General features: G+C 41.9%; 1 protein-coding gene across 3 annotated transcripts in view; it reads left to right on the top strand.

Moving 5' to 3' along the window:
• The first annotated feature begins 9,109 nt into the window (after positions 1-9,109).
• The window catches only part of ALDH1A2 (aldehyde dehydrogenase 1 family member A2), a 91,001-nt gene continuing 83,507 nt past the window's right edge, over positions 9,110-16,603 (top strand). For 2 of the 3 annotated variants that reach the window (XM_019732312.2, XM_074327682.1), the window contains exon 1: positions 9,507-9,757. In XM_019732312.2, coding sequence (XP_019587871.1) covers positions 9,641-9,757 — 117 coding nt within the window. In that variant the 5' untranslated portion in view covers positions 9,507-9,640. Of the gene's footprint in view, positions 9,237-9,506; positions 9,758-16,603 lie in introns of those variants that run through there. The other variant, XM_019732311.2, reaches the window with a different exon arrangement.

A 16,603-nucleotide genomic window follows, 5' to 3' on the forward strand; every position in this document is an offset into this window, starting at 1 on the left:
TATCATCCCAATAAATCTAGTGCCATCTGCACCATACATAGTTATTACAATACTATTGGTTATATTCCTTATGCTATACTCTACATCCCCATAATTACTTTGTAACCACTAATTTGTACTTTAATCCCTTCACCCTTTTTTCACCCACACTTCCCTTTCCCCTCCCGTCTCCATCTGGCAACCATCAAAATATTCTCTGGATCTATGAGTTTGTTTCTGCTTTGTTTATTTTGTTCTTTAGATTCCACATATAAGCAAAATCACATTGCATCTGTCTTTCTCTGTCTGACACTCCACTCAGCATAATACCCTCCAGGTCCATTAGTGCTACTGCAGATGGCAAGAACCCATTCCCTTCCGTGGCGGAGCAATATTCCGTTGTATATATGTACCACCTCCTCTTCATTCATTCTTCCATCGATAGACACCCAGGCTGCCTCCACATCTTGGCCGTTGTAAACAATGCTGCAATGAACATATGGATGCACATGTCCCCTTGAAATAGCATTTTGGGTTTCTTCATATAAATACCCTGAAGTGGGATTACTGGGTCCTTCTTTGTCTTTTATTATAACCTTTGTTTTCAAGACTCCTTTGTCTGGTATAAGTATTGCTACCCCAGCTTTTTTTGTTTGTTTGTTTCCATTTTTATGAAATAACTTTTTCCATCCCTTTACTTTCTGTCTGTGTTTGTCTTCCAATCTGAAGTGGGTCTCTTATAGGCAGCATCTCTAAGGGTTTTGTTTTCTTATCCATTCAGATCTCCTATGTCTTTCGATTGGACTATTTAATCCACTTACATTGAAAGTAATTGTTGTAGATAAGCAGTTATTTCCATTTTATTATTCACAATTTTGCTTTTTTTTTTTTTTTCATCTAAAGAAGCTCCTCCAACATTCTTTGTAATACTGATTTGGTGGCGATGAACTCCTTTAGCTTTTTCTTGTCTGAGAACCATTTTACCTGTCTTTCTATTTTAAATGATAGCCTTGCTGGGTAGAGTACGCATCATTGTAGGTCCTCGCTTTTCATGAATATTTTGTGCCAATCCCTTCTTGCCTGCAAAGTTTCTGTTGAGAAATCAGTTGACAATCTTATGAAGGCTCCCTTATAAGTTACTACTAGTTGCCTTTCTCTTGTGTCTTGGTGTGGGCCTGTTTGCATTCATCTCGTTCGGGACTCTGTGCTTCCTGGACTTGTATGTCTATTTCCTTCACCAGGTTAGGAAAGTCTTCAGTTATTATTTCTTCAAATAGATTCTCAATCCCTTGCTTTCTCTCCTCTCCTTCTGATATCCTTATGATACAAATGTTGTTATGCTTGATGTTGTCCCAGAGGTCTCTTAAACTATCCTCATTTTTTTGGATTCTTTTTTCTTTTTGCTGTTCTGATTGGTGGTTTTCTGCTACCTTGTCTTCCAAATCACTGATTCGATCCTCTGCTTTATCTAGTCTGCTGGTGATTCCTTCTAGTGCATTCTTGATTTCAGTGATTGTATTCTTCTCTACTGACTAGTTCTTTTTTATGCTTTCTATGTCCTTTTTTATGCTTATTGTCTCTTTGTTGAAGTTCTCACTAAGTTCCTTGAGCATCCTTGTAACCATTGTTTTGAACTATCTCTGGTAGGTTGCTTGCCTCCATTTTGTTTAGTTCTTTTTCTGGAGTTTTCTCCTGTTCTTTCACTTAGGACACATTTCTTTGTTTCCTCATTTTGGCTGCCTCCCTGTGTTTGTTTCTAGGTATTAGGTAGATCTTCTATGTCTCCCAGTTTAGGCCAGGTATCCTTATGTAGTAGGTGCCCGAGGGGGCCCTAGTACGGCCTCCCTGGTCACCTGCTCTGGGGCTCTAGGAGTGTCCCTTGTGCAGGTTGTGTGTGCCCTCCTATTATAGTTAAGGCTATTGACACATCAGTGGGTGGGATTGAGGCTGATTTGTTGTGGGGTTTGGCCACTTCCATGATTACGGGCTGCTGTGTGGAGGGCTTACCTCAGGAAGTGAGATTCGCCCCAGCAGGCCCTGATGCTTATTGACACTGTCCTTTGTGTATGCCACTTTTGGGAGTAATTGGGTGTGCTCTGCTGTGATTTGAAGCCAACCTCCAAGTATGTTGGTTCTGGGCCTCTTGGAAGGGGCTCTGATGCAGGCCCAGGTCAACACTGCCTGTGACTGGCTAGGGACTACATGGTAGGAGCTACAAAGTGACCTGTGGTTTTTTGCTGCTGCCTGCTGTCATGTGGGAGAAGCCATGCTGCAAACTGAGGATGGCTGTCACCAACACTGGGTCTGGGGTAGTTCTACAAAATGCCAGGACACCCTGTGGCCTGCTGCCACCTGCCAGTTTCCTGAAGATTCAGCCACTGATAAAGCCTCATGCTGTATGCAAGTTGGGTAAGAAAGGGTCTCAGAAAGTCACCAGAGTAGGAAGAGTTGTGGTCACCAGGTTAATGTAGACTCTTGTTTGGTGCCAGTACTGAGCCTGGAGCTACTCAGCAAAAGTCTCAGAGCACACAGAGGCCAGTCATTTCCCACCCGGGGCCTATGGACTCCTGTAGTTTTCCAAGAAAGAGTGTAACACAGGTGGAACTGGCTGCATGTGGAGAAAGTGCCTCAGGTATTGGGGAAGTTGGGTGGAGTGGGGTCCCAATGAGTCAGCAGAATAGGCAGAGGAGCTCATCAGACCAATCAGATTCAGCTTTGGTCATAAGCATAAGGGGCGGGCTCAACACAGGAAAGATGGCACCTACCTGCTGGCTGCACAGGAGTAGGACCTCCCACAGAGAAAATGGCAACTGTCCTCCAGCCCTTGCCTTCAAAGCCACACACTTCCATCTGCCCACCATATGCTTCTGATGCCCCTCAAGTGTGTCTGATGGAGGCCAAGCTGAGTGCCTTCCAGCGAGTGAATCTGTGCTCACGCTGTTTAAAAGGACATCTGGGTTTCCTGTAGCCTTTTGTCCCACCTGTATGGTCAGAATCCCCACTATTTTTCACAGCTAGAAGTTGTGGGGCTCTCTTTCCTGGTACCAGTACTGTAGGCTGGGGAGTTTGGTGTGGGGAGCTAGATTTCTCACTCCTCCATGGGGAACCTCCATGACTGAGATATCCCTGCTGGTTCTCAACCATAACACAAAGGTTTGGGATTGTTCTGCATCTCTGCCCCTCCTGCCAGTCTCCATGTGGCTTCTTCTTTATATATTTTGGTTATAGGACTTCTGTTTGGCTGGACTTCAGATGGTTCTCAAGGTTGATTTTTCTGTAATTTAGTTGTAATGTTAATGTGTTCACAGAAGGACACAGATACAATGTTTATCTATTCCACCTCTTGGGTCTCCTACCCCAAAGGTCTTATACTTGAGAACATTTAACTTGGATTTGGGAAATAGGAGGCAATCTCAGCTCAAGGATTTGCTTTTTGGAATTCTAATTTTATAAATAGTTAAACTTACTGAATTACATTAGTTACCTTTATACTAAAAATGTCAAAGGAGTTCTTTGTAGAGCCCTGCTTTGGAAGATGTTATCTTTATCTCTTGTGTCTTATGTCCCCCCCAAAGCACCTAGAGGAGTATCTGGACCATGGAAAGCCCCAACAAAGGCATTTATGACGAGGCTGTCTCCTCTGAATCCTCTTTCACTTTCATTCTGCACTGCATATTCTGACTTCTTTCCTGTCTCGTGGCCCTGGAATAGCTTTACATATGCAGTTACTGTTATTCCACACACTTCCTTTTTTATTCTTCTGAGACTCTCTGTCAATGCTTGGCTCATAATGCATCACCCATGAGTATTTGTTCAGTTGAAGCTATTTGATTCATAGAGGAAGGAAAAAAAAAATCCAGGTTTAGCAACAGCAGTCAAGCAGTCACAGATCCTCTGACATGGGGACTATGCATGCCTGAAGCAAGAGAGCTCCTACTGTGTAGTCTGGGGCAGGAAGTCCACATTGGACATCCAAGTCCTGGCTCTGAATGCTTCCCATTTTTGTCCTGTGCCTTTCATAGATTGAACTGTGTGGTTGAGAAGAAAGAGGCTGGCATTCCTCCTCTGTTGTCAAGACATCTCAAGTGTTCCTCGTAATCTTTTCAGTGGCTCCTTCCAGAATATAAAAGAGGGAAACAATGACTGTTCATTTAGTCTCATTTTCTAGTGAACATAAATATGAACCCGTCCCAAATATCACCAAAATTCATGTGAGAATTCCTTACGCCCGAAGACCCTTTGGGTGAATGACTGTATAAAAGGAGAAGGATTTGAGGGAGAAGCTTATGTTTAAAAATGGGCGAGTCCTAAAGAAGTAGTTAGTAACAGTTAAAAGTTATGTGCGGACTTTTAAAAGTAAATTTAAAAAAATTTTAGGTAAAAGAGAAATGCAAACTAAGGAATGTAAAAGACAAACAAAAGAGCAAACTTAACTTAGTTATATTCCAAGCACTTATCTGGGTGAGAAAAAATAAATTCTGGAGATTGCCTATTAGTAACTCTTCTTCACCCACCATGTAAAAACAGTCACTTCCAATCTGAGACACCCCCATGTGACTTGCTCTAAGATACTGCATGCTCCAAGCTACTACATGAGCAGGGTTCTAAGTACTTTACTTTCTATGGCAAATCTGGCCAATGGACATTATCATTCTTTTCCTAACAGTCCAACGGTCTTTTAATAGAAGTCCCTCTCCTAAACTAACTATAGTCTAAAATTTGTCTGCATTCTGAGGTTTTTTTTCCCTCCAAAGTAATTCAAATTAAAAATGTAACATCTCCAAAGATTTATCGTCAATAGCAGATAAAATACATTGCATGCAAGTTATTGCTTTTTGAATGACAGCATTCACTTGCACGTACATACCATCAACTGCAGAGGGAGCTAATGCCTTTTTCCTCAGGCTGGTCAGAAAAGGCTGCATAGCTGGGATTTCATTTCTCCCTATGCCTAAGTGTGATTATTGATACAGTATTGAGCTCATCTCTACACCTAAATTGAAGACTTTAAATGTATATGAGATGGGTCTGGGCTTTCCAACAAAGAAAGATCTTGTTTCCACTTTTAAAATAGTCTCTTGAAGTTCCCAAAAGGTGGAGGATGTATTTTAAAAGGCAAGAATTGTGTTTTGTATCAAAACATGATTTTTGGAGTACCATTAGGAATCTACTCCTTGCAACCATAAATACTCCTTTTCATAGACGGCAATGATCAGAGGCCACATCAGGGCATGAGGTACTTAATATGTAGAGAATTTTTATGGTTAACAAATGCCATAATCTCAGCTTCTTTTCTTCTAGATGTTGGAAGGAAAAGGATAATTAAATGAGTGTTTGGATCTCAAATAAAAAGTTAATATTCATGTTAAATAAAAACATAAGTAAATTTATTTAATAGAGTTTTCATAATGAGTCCAAAATACTTCATTAAGCGTTTCTGTATTAAAATATGTAAAGCTCTTTATAAGCTTTTGTTAATAAATTAAATACCACTTCTCTATAAATATACCATGCATTAAGCTTTCCTGTTAAGAGTTTTCAGGAAACATTTCAAATAAAGTAGCCTAGCATATCCCATTTGAGATGAATGAGATCATTAGGAAACACTTATATGTGAAATAAGCCCTCATTCTGCATACAACCCAAGGGCCCTAATTTTTTAAATATTTCAAACAATGTGCCCCTTTCAAATCATTAGACTTAGAGACATTTAAGGAACTGATTCAATTAACCCAGAAGAGAGAAATGCTATAATGTGTGATTTATTTTTGCAGATAAATTAAAATGCAAGTGTATCTGTTAGAAAAGGTAGGCTGTCATCATGGTTAGTAATGGGAATGGAAAGGCAATTAAGCAGGGCCACCTGAGGCTGAAATAGCCCCTGAACATGGAAGCTAGAAGTTCAAGCTGGACATTCAGTTACTGTCAAAACTAAGTGTTCCTTCGTTGGGAGGAATCTTTGTGTTCCATTCAATTTCCCTCACTGATTTCTAAAACATGTTTCTCAATTTAACAAATAATTTCCTCCCTTAGCTGAAAATTAAAAAGCAGCCCAAACTGTTATGGTTTAAACCTTAAAGTCAAACTTCACATAAAGCTGAGGCCTTAGCATTACAGTTTTGCATTCTCTTATTTAGGTGAGGAATTATGAGGCAAGAATTTTTCTCCTCTACAACTCCGGGATATTGGCTCGACCAGGCCTAATAAATTGTTTTCACAAGGAAATAAATAGAGCATGCTATAGCTTATGTTCCCTTGCATAGGGTTTTTTAAACAATGTGTATCCTAAATAATAAATAATTACAGATGGGGGAGAGTGGAAGAAGAAATCATTACAAGGGTGGGGGAAAAAAATGTTTCTTAACCAAATCAGGGGAAAGACTGAAATTCAAAATGTTAGAAATTTGAAGGTAGTTGTGGGGAAGACTGCCACTTTAATCACTATTGAAATCTATAGAGGAAATGAAATCGTAGTACAATAATAAAAGAAAGAAGAGGAGGGAAAAAGAGGAATGTGAAAAGAGATGGTAAGGCAGCCTTAAAAGTAAGCAATAGCAGAATAAGTCCTATGGGCAGAAACCAAGAAGACATGCACTGATAAAGTAATAATTCACTGTTCTCTGCTAAATCTTGTCCCCCATCTTGAATTAAAGAGCTTGGACAAAAAATGGCTGCAATCATGAGCTGAAGATAGGGGGAAATTTCTTTTTTCAGAGGATGATTATATGAAGAAGAAAATTATTAAAAATCTATGAACGGAAAGGTTTATAGTAAAAAAATGGGGGAAAGCAAAACAAAATCTAAGACCAGGAAGAGAAAATGTTTCTTAATCAGAGAGCATAGGAAAGTTACTTCCACTTATGATAGAAGTAGTCAATACGGCCACCGGGAATGTTTCGTCTTTTGCTCAAATCACTCCACAAAAATTCTTATTAAATAGTTACTATGTGCTTCATGCTGTTTTATGAATTGAGGGAAGGCTCAAGAGAAATAGAAGATGCTGTCCTTGTGCTAATCACATTGCTGCCGAGTTGGAGAGGAAGTCTCCCACAAAAGAAGCCATCAGGGAATAAGTCAAACCATCCTGCCATCTGTCACTGTACTAGACCTTACTGAGATGTTTATGAGAAGAAGCCAAGGAATCCTCCTTTTCCTGCCTGGAGAAGAAGGAATTCTCTTTATTTGCTCGACTTCGCTGTGTAACAATTCCGTCATACTGTTCCTTCCTTGGGAGAGATTTTCCAGCCACCTTGATAGAACTAGAATTAGCAAGCAAGAAGTGGGTCAAGGGTGAACAACCCCATCTTATGCTTTGAGAAGAATATAAATCAATGGTTTCTAGTGTGTGATAGTCTTTCCTGACAATATTCATTTATTAGTTTAACTTATGAAGATTTCCCTTTTCCTCTAAATCTTTTGATGGCTTCTCATTGTCTCAAAAATTAAGGTCCTTGCAACCTTGAGTCAACTGCCTTGCCCACCTCATCTGCTGCTCCTCCAGCCACATTAATGCCCCCTAAAAGATATTCTCACATCTCTCTACCTTTGTTCTTGTGAACGCTTCAGTCTATACTGTCCTTTCCTCGCTGTTGAAGCCTCATCCCTCCTTTAAGGCCCAGCTCTAAGGTTAGCATTCCCAGAGAGCTGGTCTCTTCCTTGGTGGAGCACCCAGATTATTTTGCTGACGCTCTTTTGTAACTTTTCCTCACAGCCTCTCATAGTCAGTTGTCTACCTCTTTGTAGGGAAGGGTTTCAAGCTCACTGAAGGGAAGGGCTGTCCCTCTTGCTTGTAACCCAGCCTCCAGAACCTTGCTTTGCATTGGAAGGTGCTCAAAATGTTTGCAGACTTGTTCTACCAGCACATTGGTTTCTCTTGCTGCTACCTCTTCCCTCTCTCCCTAACCCTAAGACCTTACTTTTTCATTCCTCAGTTTATTCTCTAACCCCCTAAGGCTTTAATACAAGTGTATTTCATGAACATATACTGTTATTAAGGCACAATTTTTGGCTCTGGAGATCCCCTGTGAATAGAGATCTCTCAACTGCCTAAGCTAAGGTCCCTAGTTTCTCCATGAAAACAATTCACTCAGGTAAGATACTTCAGATTCTGAGAAGCTGGAAATTACTTCTATAGACCTAATACTAAAATGAACTATTTGTGTCTATGTCTATTGTTCAGCATCCAAGCACTGAGCATTAATTATGCGGTTTTAGTTACTGATCTTTTCTGGCTGTCACTTAACATCCAAAGAAATGGGGTTCTAAGGGCTCTGAAAATGGCATTTAAGATAAAAATCAGTAGGCACCGTCAGGCTTATGTCAGGAGTGAGGAGGGGAAATAATCTATAAAGGTCTTTTTATTTGGACCCCAGATTTAGCCCACCGAGCCCAAAGTCCATTCTGGTATGGAGTCTCTGGGTTCTTGATGTACATCTACATGCTGACTTCCAGGGTTCCACAAACTTGAAGTCCTGTTGGAACTATGGAAACACTTAAATTAGGGGGTGTAGATATGGAAGCTCAACCCCAAAGGGGCAGTTAGGTGGGGAGATTCTGGCAAGATGGTAGCTGTCAGCGTGAAGGCTAGAAAAGCAAAACAAGTGTATCCTTGTGTGCTTTGTGGTGAAGAGGGTAAGGGCTATAAGGAGAGATCGGAAAGATCAGAAGGGCAAATGAAATGCAATTTCGAGGAGCAAATAAGGACCAAGATCTGCCATCTCCCGGGTGCAGCCCACTGCCCTGGGCGGTCCTCGGCCGGCAGAGGGCAGCAGCTGGGCGGGAGAAGGCAGCCCAGGGCCGCGCGGCGTGGACCGGCTCTTGGGGACACTCGTTTTGAGTGTGGGGCGAGGGACTCGCAGTCATCACTACCGGTCCCCGTCCCTGAGGCAATCGCGAACCGCGAGCTTAGTTGCGGGGAGTGGGTGTGTGCTGGGGTCGCTGCGAAGGGTCCCGCGTCTCTGCCCGCAGGAGGAGAGCGGAGGGCGCCCCTGGGTCTCAGAGAGAAAAGGGAACACAAAGTCTGGACGGCCCTGGGACGTGGGTGGGAGGGGATCTTCGTGCCCGTTGCAGCGTCGCTCCTCCATCCTCCGCGGGGTCCCCTCTGCACCGCGGCAGTCGCCCTCCACGTCTTCGGCTACTCTCGCCGACTCCTTGAGCCCAGCTCACTGCGCCGCTTCAGCGCCCGGCCGCTCGGGTCCCCCGCCAGCCCCCTACCGCTAGGCTTCCGGGGCCACGACCCGCACCCGCCATCGGCCAAGGTGCGCCTCCTGCTGACGCTGACTCGGCCGGAGTGATACCGGTCGCGCTGGGTGAGCCCCGCGTGGCCACGGCGATTTGTGCTTCGGCCGTCGAGGACAGCGGCAGCAGCGTGGGTGTGGGCCGGTTCCCGGGGGCCAAGGGGAGGGGGACGCCGGGCGCACTTGACCGTGGGCGCCCAGCGTCCCGGCACGCCGCGCGGGTGGCGTGCTTTATGTAAATCGGGGCTGTGCCCAGGCGCCTTAGGTAGGATGGACCAGCCCCCGCGCCTCGGCCCTCACGTCCAATAAGAAAAGCCTCAGCTTGACACCTGCCTATATACAGGCGAGCGCGCCCCCCAGCCTCGGACCGCGCGCACAGCCCGCACAGCCCACGCTGCGGGCCAGCGACACCCCGTCCCGCCACCATGACTTCCAGCAAGATCGAGATGCCCGGCGAGGTGAAGGCCGACCCCGCGGCCCTCATGGCGTCCCTGCACCTCTTGCCTTCGCCCACGCCCAACCTCGAAATCAAGTACACCAAGGTAAGCGACTGGCGAGGACCGGCCGTCCACGGAGACTTTCTAGAATCTTCCCTACTTCCTCTCCATGATCTGTTAGGGAGCGAGGGTGGTGTGACCGCATCTGGGGTCGGGGGTCAGCGTGTCATCGCTGCGCAGCAGAGGGGACACCCGGTCCTCGGGTTTAGGGCTTCGCAAGTCCTGCCGGGGTCTTGGGACACCTCGGGGACTCACCGCAAGCAGAAGTGCGGCGCTGACCCTCAACGGCTCGTTCCCCAAACCGTATCTGCCGCTGCCTTCTGATCGTACTCTTGGGATCCCGACCACAGCGGGAAGGCATTGGCACCACTCTGACTCCACAAATGGGGAAGAAGGGTGCCCTGCCTAGGTGGCCACGCAGCCTGGCTGTCTTTTCTTTTCGGCCTCCCGCCTTAAGGGGTGGCGGCCGCTGGTCCCGATCAGGTCCTCGGAAGCCCGGACGGAGCGGAGCGGCTTTCCCGTAGGAATTGTCAAGACATGCTGCTCTCTGGCTGCCTTTACAGATTTCATGGAAACCTGGCCGCTGAGTACAGTAGATCTAATGTCACTATTGCATTTGAATTTTGTAGGCAATGGCAATTTTCCTGGAAAACTTGGGAAGTCTTTTAATTTGTGCAGATTGACTGGTTCGCTTTTGAACTGAAAAAAAAAAAAATTTTTATAACGAACTCAGACATCTTGAATTTGCCAATCAGGAATTCTTTTTGTTGCACCACAGAAAATAAGAATATGCGTTTGCTACCTAAATATAAATTGAATTTACTTTCTTTCCATAAATCCGACATAGAAAAATGTATTAATGCACACGTGAGGGGATTATAATGTTATAGCATTGGGGAGAAGATGGAATTTAAAGTTATGTTTCTTGGAATTCATTTTACATTTCTCTTAGTTGATTTTCTCTTTCTTTCAGTGGATTTCTACCCTAAACTTCTCTCGATTAACTTAAACACGCACTGAGCACACACATTATGGTTAAAGTTGTTTTCCATCATGCTTTTACAAGATAAACGAAATTTTGTCAAGAAGTAAATTGTTTGATTTTGGCTTAATGGTTGAAAGAGAAATACAAAAAAACATCAGAATATTGAAATTTTCCTTGCGTTGAGTTTTAGGATACAAATCAGGGTGGTTCTTGTTTTGAGTGCCGATTTAGATGGATTTCATGTACCTGTTAGCTTTTTTAGATGATGTGACAAATTTTTGAAAGCAATTTTAATGAGAAGTAATTAATAGTTACAGCTATTTAGTCAGTGTTTGCATAGCAATAGTGCCAATGTGTGGCACACATCGGGGTTTAGGAACAAGCAAGGAAAGCCTGCAGCTTAAATTTTGTTTTATGAAGGTCCCTGACCTCTTCAGCCACTTTTTAAAGGTCTTAAGATGCAAGACCTATGTGTGAGAGAGGATCTAAACCTCAGAGTTGGGAGAGTTTAATTTTAGTCTTTTGATTGGATTTTTTTCACTTCCCTGAAAGGAGTTTTAGGTGTGCAGTAGGTATCTCGGGATTTAATTTGGAAGCTCTTCCAGTTGTCTTTTTCTCTAACTACCCTACTCCCTTTTTTCTCTCTTGTTCTCCCCCAGTAGGAAAGACAACTGATTTATAGCTAATTGACGCCTTTAATGTGGAGTCTTTTCGCTTAGGGGCGACTTTATCTAGTATCCACTTTCCCACTTATTACAAAGAAAAACAATCAGAAATGAAATAATGGGTTGTAACTTGATTCTTTAATTTGTGGGGAGGAGGCACCTTATTTTTGGCTTGACAAACAACCCTCATAAACACTGAATAATGCTAATCAACAGGCAACCTCTTTTTCACAAAACCTTGTAAAATCAGGTATCTATGAACATTCCCAGCAGCCTTCCTCTTCAGCTTCTCAGTGAGACTTCCAAATTTTCTGAGACAAGCGTCATAGGCAAGCAGCTTTTTTTAACACGAAAAGCAGAAACTGCTCTTTTGGTAGCCGAGGATAATGGCTAATGATGTTTTACTTAAATGGAAAATAAGATTAATGGAGAGCTTTAAAGAAATCACTTATGATCAGAAGTGAGGAAAATTTTATTAACAGTTTTAAGCAGAATGAGCAAGGCAGAATGGACAGTTCTTTAGAACAGTGATACCACATTCACTAGGAGTTTCTAAAAGGATTATGGCTGAAAAAGTATTATGCTGGAGGGCTTGTTAAATAACACACAGGAAACAACAATATTTGTGGCAGAAAATGGTACACAAGACCAACAGGTGAATCCTTAATCATTTTTGTCTTGGTAAACGAATACATGGTGAAGATTATTAGGATAGGATTTTTAAATCAGATTTTATGACCAATATAAATAGAGACACTACTGGTGTGTAAATGGTCCGATTATGCATTTAGAAAACTGCACTGCGATCTTGTATTTTTTCACCATTCTTCTTCTAAAAGTATTTTACTTTTTTTTAAATAAAATGGGAATGGGAGAGATCATTAGAAATAAAAGTTTTGTCTGTCAAAGATCCAGTGAGAATGCTCCAAAATTAAAGTTCAATCCCCAAGGATATTGCAAAGGCTAAAATTGTGGTTTTGTTTGTATTGAATTTCAGGCAGTTAATTTTTAAAATAAGCCTACCTCTCTGAAGGTCCAGTGCCCATTTTAGACTAATGATCAGTGGCAATACCGTCTTTGGAATATGTCTGTATTTATTTCCCTAATACAGCAAACTAGACCCCAAGTTTTAAAAGTGATTCCTTATTAAGGAATACGTTAAACAAAACAGACTGCATTAGTCAAGAAAGAGTAATAACTCCACCAACATAAATAGTGAGGGAGGGTGCCACTTTGGGAAAGAGAGACTGTGTACTCTCTTGCTTGCATCCTAAGAAGAATGCTTAATATCTACGTTGGAGTCTGACTGCTTTTATAAACTAGAGATTTTCTGAGTTGTTTTCTGTTTGTCAGTCTGGTTTTTAGAATTTTTGTGTAGCTACATATATTCTAGGAGTACACACATTGTAAAATCAAGGCTAGTAGTTTACTGACTGCCCCTAACTGCAGAGAAGATCTCTTCCAGATTCTCAGGACTTCAGAAACTTTCCCTCTTTATCCCACCCCACCTTTTCTATGGTCTCTCTCATCAATTCTGACTCTGCTAGGCCTTCTGTCCCCCCACCTCCGCACTACACACACATGCCTGCACACGCTCCTGTGCGCACACACACGCGTAGTGCTCTTTCTCTGTTGATCACATTTTAAGTGAGTGTTTATGCCCATAATTAACAGTAATATAAAGTGCTATGTTTTCCTCCAGCATCTGATACTGTGGGGAGCTAGAACAGAAAGAAGGGGACATTTATGGGTTATTGACCTACTAAACTGGAAGAGAAAAAGTAAAAGGCAATCAACTGATAATCAGAGCTAATGTGCATTGGGTAACTATATTTATTCTTTTATTTATTCATTTAACAACTTTTATTGAACATATACTGTTTTCTGGGATTGATTTCAATTCAGTTCAAACAGTTTTTGAGTAGCCAGGTTCCTAACTGTGCTTTTCATTATGCTAATTGGGCTGTGGAAGCATCCACAGGAGCTTAGGGGTCTTAGAAAGATTGAGTGCCAAAAATTGGTTGTCAGTCTGGCGGTAGTTCAGTTGATCAATGTAAAAATAACAATAATGATAATAATATTTACAAAGCTACTTACATGGTTGATAGAGTGTAATGGTTTACTTAGCACTTGCATATATATTTTAAATGATTCTTGCAAAACATTTTGAAGGTGAGAAAGTAGGGAAAGTAGGAATAATTGATATGGGAGACATTGGCCTTGGCTTTTAAAAAATTGATAGAGCTTTCCTCACCATATGCTTTGCTTTTCCTAACAGTCACATGCTTTTTTTTTTTTTGAGAGTGAGAGTTTAAATATTTTTTGTGTTGCTTCTATTGCAAACATGGAGAGAATATGAATTGTTCTACTTCTTTTAAGAAGGATCTACCTTTTGTGGCTTTTGATTCCCTGACTCTAAATTACTATTTTTGATGTTTCTGTGAGTTCTTTTTAGATCTGGGGTAAGATGCTTGCCTCTTTCAGGGATCATTTCTTAAAAGATGGTGTAGGTCTAGTTGTATCCAAGCCTATATTCAAGATTATCTATCGTGATTATAAATTGTAAATCAAACTTCATCTTTATAGGGGACCTCAGGTTTTCAAAAAAAATACTTCATAATTGCACAGCTCTTTGATGTTTGAATCTCTGTTTAACCCAGGGAAGCTGAACAACTTCATCGTAAGACTTGAATCCAATAATTCTCCTAGGGTCCTGCCCTGATGCCTTCTACCACAGGGGCTTATGCTACCATATGGAATCGTTATTTGCTGAGGCACCTCTGTCCTTTATTTCTATAAAACAAAGAATGATGGTTTTTTGATTTGAGAGTAGAAGTTTCTCTGAGAAGTCTGTTGTGTGATGTCTGATTTGCTTGTAGCGAGGCATGCACAAGCGAAGAGAAGCCCGGCATGCACAGTTAGTTCTCTGTTGCATTAGACAAGCATGATGCTTAAACCATGATCAAACCAAAAACATCTCAGATACCAACATACGCAGTTCTGGCTCAAGTCAGTTTCTCAGACGGATGAAGAAATACAAATACTGATGGGTATTTTTGTCTTTTTAGTTATCTTAGTGACAGCTTGTAGGGGTCGGCAAACTATAGACTGTCTGACTGATTTTGTAAATAAAGCTTTATAAGAACACAGTGATACCCATTCAGTTGCATACTGCTTGTGACTTTTTTTGGACTACAGGGGCAGAGTCAAGTAGTTGCAACAGAGACCATATGGCCTGCGTTTTAGGAAAAATTTACAAGCGCTTGACTTAGAAAAAGAAAGGCTCTGAATTAAAACAAGCGTTTGTTCAAATCTTGGTCAGATATATGCCTGTTAGCTGTGTGAACAGTTAACATTTATTCACCACAGTGTAAGATGGTGCCAGGTTCTGGAGATGCGATAGTAAACAAGGTATGGATGGTGTCTCCTCTCAGGGGAATTCTTCACTGAGTGTCAATTCCTATAGCTGTCAAAACTGAGATGATAGTATCTACCTGACAGGGTTGTAGTCAGGACGAAATGAATGCGTATGAAAATAAATGGCATATAATGACAATCAGCCAAGGATTAATTCCATTTCATTTTTGTACAGTGATGATTACATTTGTAGTTCCAAATTAATGGAGTCCCATTTTAAGACAGATCAACATTGTATGATCAATAAAGTTTTACAAAACAGGTCACTGTTTACTATTTCAATTAGTCATGAGTTCAATATTCTGGGTACCTTGTACATTTACACTGGCTCTTCATCAAATGGGATTCCTTGGCGGTTTCCCTACCACAGTCTTATTTTTACTAAAAAGTCACCAAATCAAACAATTTTCCAGCTAGTACAGTCATGCACTGCATAACGACGGTTTGGTTAATGAAGTACAGCATATACGACAGTGATCCCATCTGCTTATAATGGAACTGAGAAATTCCTGTCCCTTAGTAATGTCAGAGCCATTATAACGTGCGCAAGGCATTACTGTTTTGTGCTGTCTCAGCCTGTTGATAGTTGTGCTATTGGCTAGAAATACCTGGGGGTGCGAAGCTGGTCCCCTGAGCTTCTCATAAACATCGCCCTTTTTAAACCAGTGTTACCACTGGACCTTCCCTTGTGGTTTTATTATGATTGTAAGATGCCCTTCAGGTGGTAACCATTAGGAAACTTTGAAGGAAAAAACAGTTTGTTACTTAAAGACCCTGGAGCTACAGGTTATTCCCCACAGCACAGCGAAGTTGTGAGTAGGCAGCTCCTGTGCTAGGGTTCTGTGGGCTCACTCTTTCTTGGTAAATTCTAAACATAAGAGTGGGAATTCAAAGTGCGGGAGAATTAAAAAAATGAGTAGTCCAAACGGTCAGTTATCTAAATCAACCAAGATCTCTAAAACAAAGCAGCCTCCATGTGGGAGGCGACCTGGCTCTTTACCCAGTTGTGTGCCCGGTGATGTGTGCATTCCAGGTAGCCTTCCTGGAGGTGGATGCTCTTTGAGGTGGTTGCCTCTGCAATTAAAGCTTAAGTCAGGCACCTGCATTACAAAATGAAAAGCCAACAGTCAGGACTTAAACTGCAATTACTCGTGTATTTGTGGTGATGCTGGTGTAAACAAACCTGCCGTTGTCAGTCATATAAAAGTACAGTACAGGGAATATAGTCAATAATATTGTAATAACTGTGTGTGCTGCCAGATTTTTCAGGGAGATCACTTCGTAAGGTGTATAAATGTTTAATCACTATGTTGTACGCCTGAAATGAATATAACATTGTATGTCAACTATAATCGAAATGTAAGTTTTTAAAAGTATAGCACACACAATTAAAGTAGTAAGCTGCACCATCCAGGTTTGTGCAGTACATGCTGCGAAGTTCGCACAATGACAAAATTACTTAATGCATTTGTCAGAGCGGTATCCCTGATGTTAAGTGACACAGGACTGTATTTTAATAATCAAATTAGATATCTGACACTTGTGCCAAAATTCAGCATTAATATGCCTCAGTATACCCAATTGACTGGGCCTAAATGTCAGGTCACCAACAGCCATTTCTGGTATTTCTAAGTGGTTTAGATCAAGATGTTGCCCTGTCGTTGGTGCATACGTCTGGGAAGTATGGCAGCATGTGAGGGCAACCTTGGAAAGTGGGTACTTTTTGGAAATGGGAAGTATTTTAGGTTATATAATTTAAAACTGAAGAGACTTTCACTAATCTTAACTGCCCAATTTTGGGGCATTTCACTTTCCAGAAAGTAA

This window comes from Rhinolophus sinicus, linkage group LG03, assembly GCF_036562045.2.
Source record: "Rhinolophus sinicus isolate RSC01 linkage group LG03, ASM3656204v1, whole genome shotgun sequence".
Taxonomy (NCBI): domain Eukaryota; kingdom Metazoa; phylum Chordata; class Mammalia; order Chiroptera; family Rhinolophidae; genus Rhinolophus; species Rhinolophus sinicus.